This window comes from Mesoplodon mirus (assembly GCF_964341445.2).
Source record: "Mesoplodon mirus genome assembly, chromosome: 18".
Classification (NCBI taxonomy): Eukaryota; Metazoa; Chordata; class Mammalia; order Artiodactyla; family Ziphiidae; genus Mesoplodon; species Mesoplodon mirus.
Genome location: NC_138994.1, coordinates 33,421,201 through 33,430,197, shown reverse-complemented (window position 1 = coordinate 33,430,197; position 8,997 = coordinate 33,421,201). Strand labels below are relative to the sequence as shown.

At 62.2% G+C, this 8,997-nt stretch overlaps 1 protein-coding gene across 1 annotated transcript; it reads right to left on the bottom strand.

Annotated features, from left to right (window-relative positions):
* Window positions 1-4,334: 4,334 nt before the first annotated feature.
* LOC309793995 (forkhead box protein J1-like) lies at window positions 4,335-7,288 on the bottom strand (the record flags this gene model as incomplete). Its single annotated transcript, XM_082604931.1, has 2 exons — window positions 4,335-5,102; window positions 6,791-7,288. The coding sequence occupies 2 exons, from the start codon at window positions 7,286-7,288 to the stop codon at window positions 4,335-4,337; spliced, it is 1,266 nt and encodes a 421-aa protein (XP_082461057.1).
* Window positions 7,289-8,997: the final 1,709 nt, after the last annotated feature.

Below are 8,997 nucleotides of genomic sequence, written 5' to 3'. Positions count from 1 at the left end.
CTTCAGGCACACCTCCGTCAGAGCACTGCTCACGCTGAGTTATAACTCTGATTCCTCCATCAGATGGAGCTCCGGGATGGGTGGGATGGGTGGATTGGGGGTGTGGGCAGGCAAAAGCCATGTCACTCGGTCTTTGTGTCCCCCAGTGCCAGGAAGATGTGAGATGCCTGTGCCAGGTAAATACTAAGTGAATTGGAGGACAAACACCCTCTCAAGGGTCTGGCCTGGAAGACTTCCCTCTGGAACTCACCCCACGCCTATTACGCTGAGACCAGCGCCCTCTGCTAACCGGACAGTCCCTCTGCTCTGCACCCTGCCTCTAACAGATCCAAGTGCACCACCTTGGAAGGCTTCTTCCAGAAGAGCCCCCATCCTATTTGCACCCTGTGCCAGCGCCGGCAGTCCCTCTGACCGGGGAGGGGCACCAGCGTCCACCTTGCTCTTACCTCTGCATCCTGCTCTTCAGCGGTGGCGACGAGGCCCGCAAAGTTGCAGTCTGGAGACGCCGCTGGCGTCACCTGCAAAGGAGCAACAAAAGTCAAGGTGCAGATGCCACCGGCTCTCCTACCCAGCTCGCCTGGCAGCAAACGCAAACCAAGTCCTCAGGACAGAAGTGGTGCCACATGGAAGATCACATCTGAGGGAGTCTGTGATTCAACAACCCGGTACCGTGTTTTCCAGGGCTCCCCTCCCGAGCACTGGGGGGCTTTGCCGATCTCCCTGGCAGGCCCTGGACTGAGCTCCTTGGGACTCGAGTACAGAGCAGAGCAGAGCGGCGAGGGCGATCCCATGCTCCTCTCTTACGTCTCCTTCTTCTGAGGGGGTCCTGCTGGCGGCCCGGGGGCAGGGGAGAGCCTCCCCGTCCTCTTCCGTGCCAGGGGCGATGTAGGAGCCGGACATGGAGGAGACGGTGTCGGTGCTGATCTGGGAGGACACCATGGACATGACCTTCCTTCTTCAAGTCTGGGTCCCCAGTATGTTGAGGGGGGCAGAGGCGGGGAGAAGAGTGTTTCCTGCCCTCAGCTCAACTCTTCATGAGGCCTGGCGCATTTGCTTCAGGCCAGCATGGAATCCCATCCCGGGGGCCTTCCCATCACTGGAGCTGAGAGTGGCCTGTCCCGAGGGCAGACGGGGAAGGTCTCCGAAGACTGAGTTCCTGAACATTGCCCCTCATCCCTTTCCTGGCTGGTGATACATGGGGGAGGGAGGATAGGGAAGAGGTGGAAAGTGAGGAGACAGAAAGCTAGCTTCTTGCTTTGGGAAGGGACTGTACCACACCTGAGGGTGAAGTGGCTGAAGGGCTTCTCACCTCAAAAGTGGAGATCAAAGGAAATGCGAAACCTGCCCAGAGAGCTTGAGTCATGGGCTCAAAGCCACACAGGGCAAAAGAGAAAGGACAACTCAGTGCAACATGGTGTCCTGGATTGGGATGTTGGAATGGAGAGGAGCATTCCTGGGGTGATCTGCAAGACGTGAAGGGGGTCTGCGGTTACATGGGATTACCAGGTCAGTGTTCATTTCCTGATTGTGATGGTGGTACTGGGATTATGGAGGTGTGTCCTTGTTCTAAGGAAACACACACTAAAGTATCTAGTGCTAATGGGGCAGCCTGTCTGCAACTTACTGTTAAGGGCGCAAAATATATATTGACTGGGATTACAGCGAATCTCTAAATAAATACGGAGTCACTGAACGTTTTTTCAAAAAGCCACCCAGCCAAGGGCCGGGGCAGGGATGAATAGGAGGGACAGGATCCACTCACGCTTCCCGCCTCCTCCACCGCCAACCCCCAAACGCTGCCTGCTGAAAGGGTGTGTGAAGCCCTGTGTTGTGGCCGCTTCGGAGCACCCTCTTAGCTTTGGCTGCTCGTTGGCAGCATCCATGGACCCTTAAAAGTGCCAGTGTTTGGGTCCCAGCCCCAGAGACGCTAGTCCCAAGCATAGGGATTTTCAGGAGCTCCTGGGGATTCTTCCTGGCAGCCAGAAGCTTCTTCAGCCTTTTCTTACCTGGCAGGCAGTTCTGCCAGCCCCTGACCTTGCCCCTCTTCCCCCAGCATGGGCCCAGGCAGAGGGTGAGGAGGGGGGACAGTGACCGGCCCCACCTGTCAATCCAGGATGTACCCCTTTTGGCGGGGGCTGGAGGCTGAGCCTGGGGACCAGTGGAGAGGCTGGAGCCCCCATGTTCCCCCAGTGCTGGGGAGCGTGGGGAGGAAGGCCGGAGGGTGGTGGGGAGAGGGAGGGAGTCGTTGCTTAGGGGGTGAAGGGAGTCTCAGAGGGAGGTTGGGGCAGCCTCCTCAGCAAGCGGTGGGAAGGGGATGGGCTGCCTCCTGAGCTCTGTAAGGCCCCAACCCGCCTGGCCCTGCAGTGTGCGCACCCTTCGGAAATATTTTGAGTAATTAGCAAGGGAAAGCAGCAAGTTGGCGGGGGAATGCCAGGTTGCCCTGGAGCCAGCCTCCAGTGCAAGGAAAGAAAGGGGCCTCAGGAGAAAGGGGCCCGTGGAGGCTGGGCAGGATTGTGTAGGACAGTGCCCGTTTGTGTGTGTGTGTGTGTGTGTCTGTGCGCACGTGCACGTGAGTGCTGGGGGAAGGGGCTGTGCACCACAAGGGCGTGCTGGCGGGGCCAGGTGCAGGCTCGGGGGAGAGATGGGTTCCAGGCAAAGCTGGGGTGAGGGGGTGGAAAGGTGCCTGCTGAGTGTCACATATTTGCTGTGCCTCAGTTTCCCCATCAGAACTCTGGTACGTTGATTCCTCACAGGCTGGAGCTGTAGGGTCTAGGCACCCCGTCTTCCGTCTGCCCTGATGGCCTCCCTCAGCCCCAACCTGCATTGGAGGGAAGGCCCTGGGCGGGGTGAATGAACCCCAGGGTGGCAAGTGGGGCCCCAGGGGCTGGGGCCCTCTGACCTCACACCCTGTCCCTTCAGGAAGGGACCAAGGGAGGGAGGAGCTGGAGACAGGCCCAGGCAAGGACCGCAGGTGAGTCTGGGCAGGCCCTCAACTTGGGCGAGGTGGGGAACGTGAGCCGAGCCCTGGGCAAGAACGGCCTTTGTGAGTGAGTCCCCAGGGCCAGGGAGGGGGCTGTGCCTCCTTTGCCGCCTGCTCCTCGGGGCTGTGGGTACAGTCTCCCCATTGCACATAGAGAGGTGCCGAGGCCCTGGCTGCAGGGGACCCCCGAGGGCCGCCTCTCAGCCCCTTTCTCTCTGGGCACCCAGAGATCCTGAGGAGTGCATCAGGGGACACTCTGCAGGCCTTTGGTGCCCCCCATCTTCCTCCCAGCCATTCCCCCTTGGGCCGTGGCCTCCCCAAAACTGGCCCATGCTTTTCCCCAGAGAAAGTTGCAAGCAGGTCCATTTTGAGACTTTTTAAAACTTTAGTTTTAAAAATGTTTTTATTGTAAATCACTGTCTATGAAAAAGGTTAAATTGCGCGATGGGTTAGGAGAGTGGATGTGGGATGCAGCCCAGGGCGTTTATGGTGGAGCAAGACACTCCCCTGCAGGAGTGCAAGCAAGGGCACGGGGCCATCCCCCCATTCCTGGTCCCAGTGGTTCTAGCAAGCACTGCGTCCCTCCCAGTTAAGCCTCAGCTCTAGCTACACTCACTACATTAGTCTGTCTGTCCCCTTTCCCTCCGCAGCTTGGCTGCCCCAGCCCCTAACCCCCAGATCCCCATCTCCCCGCTGCTCTCAGCCTCAAGTTGGGCTCAAAGATTAGGGACACATACCCTCTGCCCCACCTCTAGGGATGAAGCCAGAAGATCCCAGAGGCCTTAGAAAATCTCCTGGCTCCACCCGGCACCCCGGCCTCCTTTCTGTCTCCTCTCTCTTCCCCCCTCCGCCTAGCTCCTCCTCACAGACTGCCGGGAGAGGCCTCTTGGGTGTTCATTTGCAGTCACCTAATCAGCATTGGTTGTACCTGGGAACTTGCTCTGGATAGAGACCTGGGGAGGAGAGCAGGAGAGAGAGAAGCTTGGAAGCTAAGGTGTTCTGGGGCGGGCCCTGTACTGATGTTTCCAGCTTGGCCAGGGCCCCTCCAAGCCGCAGCTCTCATAGTGCAGGGCCCTTAGCGTGTCTCTGGGGCAGGGAAGAAGTGGATCAATGAAACACTGTGTGTATGGGGGGCTGGGGAGCGGAGGCAGCAATTTGGGTCCTGGGCCCCAATTCTCAGCCTGCTGGACTAGAATCTGAGGATGGCCTGGGCTGGGGGCCGTGTGGCCTGGTGGGGTGAGCTGGCCCAGCCCCTGCCTGGGCGGTAGGGTGTCCATGGGCCTGCACTGGCGGGGAGGGGGGCAGTCTGGGCCCAGACTTCGGTGCTGTCTGGAGGTGGGGAGGGCCTGGCTTCTTACAAGAAGGCGCCCAGGCTGGCCCAGTCATGCAGGTCAGAGGCCAGTGTGGCATCCCCGGCCTCAAAGAGGGGCTCGGGGGGCAGGGAGCTACGGGTGCTCTCGTCCCAGGGGTGCTCCAGGAAGGATGTGGCCAGGAAGGTCTCATCAAAGTCCAGGCTGTCGGTAGCCTGCTCCGCTGGAGGCCCCCAGGTAACAGGGCAGTCGATGTGGTGGCCATGGATGGTGAGGTCCACGTCCCCGTGTGAGGCAGGGCTCAGCGGCGGGATCAGCTCCGAGATCTCCAGCGTGCCCAGCTCCCCGTCCAGCGTGCCAGCGTCCAAGATGGCCTCCCAGTCAAAGTTGCCCTTGAGGGGTTCCAGCTCACCCTGCTCCTCCTGGGTCAGCAGCAGGGGGCTGGAGGGCCGCGGGACCTTGGCCTCCTGCTTGGGCAGCGGCTGTTGACGCTTGCGCCCCAGCCTGCCCTCGCCTGCACCCCAGCCCGCCTCCCCAGTGGCCTCCTCGAACTCCCGCAGCAGCTGCTGGGCCTCGGTGCTCACGGTCAGTGGCCTGGCCCATGGGGCAGCGCTGGGCTCTGGCGCGGCCTGGCGGGCAAAGGCCGGGTGGATGTGTACTGGGGGCAGCCGCTGCTTCTTCAAGGCCCCACTCAGCAGCCGCTCGGCGTACTGGGGGTCGATGCGCCAGAAGCCCCCCTTGCCTGGCTCGTCCTTCTCCCGAGGCATCTTGATGAAGCCCTTCTTCAGGGACAGGTTGTGGCGGATGGAGTTCTGGACACAGGGAGGTAGGAGAGAAGGAAGACAGCTGGGAGAGTGGGTGGGGTCAGTGATGGGGGGCTCCTAGCGCCACTGCCAGTCCCACCACCACCTTCTCTCCGATGGGGGCAGGGGAGACAGAGGCGCTGCTCCGAGCGGGAGGCTCTGGGACACCAGCCACGGGGCACCAGGAGCTGGGAGTGCTGTCGGGGGCTTTTGTTCCCTTTGGCCAGGATATCTGCCTGCTCGGTCATCCGAGCCCTGAGCCGCAGGGTGGCTCTCAGTGCCAGCCTGTCCTGCCCTCCCTCCCTTACCCCGCTGCTTGCGGCCTCTGGTCAAAGGCCTTGGCTCCCCCAGGTCCTGGACGGCCATCTCCCTCTGCCTGGGCCTGGCTGGCCTTCTCTGTTTGTGAAATGAGTGAGTGGGTGTGAGGGTGTGTGTCTGTGGGGGGGGGATGAAGTGTGGGAGGATCTGATGACTTTCCTTGCTTCTAGAGCCGGCTGCTGGCCTGGGCCCTCACCCACCATGTCCCCCTCCTCCCACCCCAGGCTCTGAGGCCTCAGTTGATTATTACCCAGCCAAGAGCATAGCGCTCATTCCTGGGGCCTCTCAGGCTTGGGGTAGGGTGGGGGGTGGTGGAGGGTCTCTGCTTTCTCACCAAGGTTACAAATGGTACCTGCCCCAGGGTCAGGGCCCAAGCAATCGTGGAATAGCTGTGATTACAGGAACTCTGATCCTGTGACCTGTGCCACAGGGAAGGATCTGTGCATCCTCAGGGTCTCTGTCCCCAAGTAGCCCCTGATCCTGATGGTCGAAGAGGCTCAGGGCAGCGTGTGCCCAGCCTGAATCACCATCCTGCCTTGTTCAGGCCTGGGTGCACAGTCCAAACCACGCTGGGGCACAGGGGTCTGGGGCCTGGTGGGTGGGGCCGGCAGGTGAGTAGTGCCCCCTGGCAAGACTGGGAGGTTTACATGGTGGTCTGGGCCCCTTGGCTGCTCTGTGCCAGGTTCCGGAGACTTGGAACATGAAGCCAGTGTGGGAGGAAAGAGCCCCTGTGGAAAGCACGTGGCTGAGGTAATTGTCCCCCCAGGGAGGTTGATGAGAAGAGGGGGAGGAGTGTAGGCAGGAAACTAGGGAGGGCTTGGGGTGGGGGCTGGCACAGCAGCTTTCGGAAGGCCCCGTAGCCCTTCCACTGGGACACCGATGGCCTTCACACCCCGCAGCATGCCCCTCTCCCCTCCCAGAGCCCCTCCAGCCAACTGAAAGCAGGCGGGATGCAGAGTCTGGCAGGAACGATGCTCTGCCTCCAGTCAGGCCCTGACAAACTGACCTTGAGGAGGGTAGTGTCGAGGAATTGCAGGACTTGGGACAAAAATGTGTCCCTCAGTCCATCAACCTACCCTGGGGGGCTGTGTCCACGCATAGTTCAGCCCTGGTCTTTGGGCTGAGCCTGCCGGACGAGTGACAAGTTCTTTCCCCTTGAACCTCTATGTCGGCACCCCTGCAGCCCTCTGAACATCCTCCCTCCTCCGTCTCTGAAGTCAAAGGGGCAGCAGTCCAAGCACTGGGCTCCCTTGAGGTCCTTCCTGGACGGCCTTCCTCTCTCGGGGCCCTGGCCGTACCGCGCCTACTTGGCCTGCGGATCTGGGATGTGAGTCCAGTCCGCGAGGGCATGGGGAGGGAGGGAGGGAGTGCCTCCCTACCTGCCAGGTGGGATCAGCGTGGCGGAAGTAACAGAAGTTGTCCGTGATCCACTTGTAGATGGCCGACAGGGTGATCTTGGTGGCCTTGCTGGCCTGCATGGCCATGCAGATGAGCGTGGCATACGAGTAGGGCGGCTTCACGTGCGGGTTGGTGGCGTAGTCCACGTCGTCGGGAGGCGAGGCCTGCAGCCCCGAGGGGGCGCTCCGCGGCGTGCAGGAGGACGTGGGCTTGCCGGGTGTGTGCGGCTGCCCCAGGCAGGCGGGGTCCGCCGCCAGGGGAGACCCCGGCTCGGCCGAGCCTGCCAGCTCGTGGGAGCCGTGGGGGTCGGTGTCCCCCGAAGGCAGGGCGGGGAGCTCGGCGTTGAGAATGGAGAATTCCTGCAGCCACTGCAGGCTGGTCAGGCTGTCATTCAGGGCGTTGGACTCCTCCAGGCCGCCTTCCGGTCCGGCCTCCTCCGCTGCCCCTGCTCCCGAGACGCGTAGCCAGCTCTCCGCCATATCTGCGGGGACTCTCCGAGGGGGCTGTCAACATCCACGAGCCGAGCCGAGGGTGGCCGCCGAGCTCTCCGGCCCGCTGACTCCCGCGGCTTCAGTTACGCAGCCTCCCGGAAGCGGGCTTCCATCCCGCGATCCGGGGGTAGCCTCCTCCAAACGGAATGTGGTGCCTGCGGGGACCAGAGCGGGAACTGAGCCCTCTTTCCCCACCCCCGAGGGGAGAGTGTGGGCGAGGGGGGAGGCTCTTACTAAAATCCTTCCTGCAGCCGGGGAGGATCTTTTACTGCCGACGTCTGGGAAACAGAAGGTGTGCCCGGGGGTCCGACCCACACGGGGTTCGCCTCGCTCTTTTCCTCTTGGATCTTTTAGAGGAGACTTAATTAGCCCAACGAGGGAATAGTGTAGGGGCATGCGAGGCCACCCCTTTCTCCCTCAAAGCGGGGAATTAACCCCCCTCTCTCCGTCCACAACCAATGGAAATGGGGCGAGAGAGTCCAGGAGGGCAGTACGACGGGTCGGGGGGCGGGGGAGGTCGTCTGATCTTTGAAAAGGGATATTAGGATGGGGCTCAAGGGGAAGGAAGGAAACAATACAGAGAGTTATAAGGGGGTGGGAAGTGAGTGTCCCCCAAACGCCTCTGATGTCAGTCCCCGGGCCTTCCACTTCCGTCGGGGACGGATGGGAGAGCGGGCTGGTACTGACGCCCTCCCTTCCCACGGCCGGCAGCCCTCCCCGTCCCTTACCTGGCTCAGAGCGCAGCCCGGGCCAAAGGAAGCTTCTCAAAGAAATTCCTCCCACCGCCCACCCTCACCGCGGCTCTCTGCTCCCAGCTCCAGGGCCCAGCCAGCAATCCTCGTCGCCACTCACGCCCGCCGGCGCCTCTCTGAAAGCCAGCGGCTGGGGACCGGCACTCAGTAGCCGCTCGCAAGGCGTCTCCTGCTGCCGTGGCGACGCCCCGCCCATATAAACAGCTTCCGCTTCTGCCATTGGCCAGGGCATCTCCAAAGAGACCGCGGGCTCTTAACGGCTCTCTCACGCGGTAACTCTCTTCCAGCTCCCTCCTGCCGCCCTCTCCCGCGCGCGACCCAGCCCCCTACCCGCCACCGCGTCCCGGCTCCGCGCATTCCCGCCCGACGGCCCCGCGCAGGGCTCGGAGAGGCGCGCGGCTCGGCGCTCCCGCAGAGGCCCCGGGGCCCTCGGCGAGCAGTTCGCCGCGGGAACCGTCCTCCGCCCCACCCCCTTCCCATCTGGGCTGCTCAGAGGTGGCGACGGCTCCTGGGACGCAGCCCGTGGCGCGGGGGCCAGGGCTGGGTGCATGCTTGGGGCTTTCCTTTCCTCTCCTCTGGGCTGCGAGTGGCACTTCCTCACGTTTCTGCGGCCTGTCCCGGTCTCCCGACCGAGTGTCGTCTTGGTGCCCGCAAGCAGGTCTGACTCTCCGATGCCACCTGCCGCTCAGGTCCGCAGAAACCGCAGCCCCGGTCGCAGGCACCCCAAGGCGGCTAGGGTAATCCAGTGTTTCCCGGTAAGCGCCCCCTCCCCGCCCCGTCCTCAGCAAGATTCCCAGAAGCTGACATTCCAGAGGCTTCTTCGGAAGTGCTCTCCCTCCTTTCCAGATAGCCGAGGAAACAGAGCCGTTGGGTGAAAGCCAGGAAAGCCGTGGACTTGCCAAATTCTTTGACTGGGGTCATTTGCCCCATTCATTTCACCAGCCT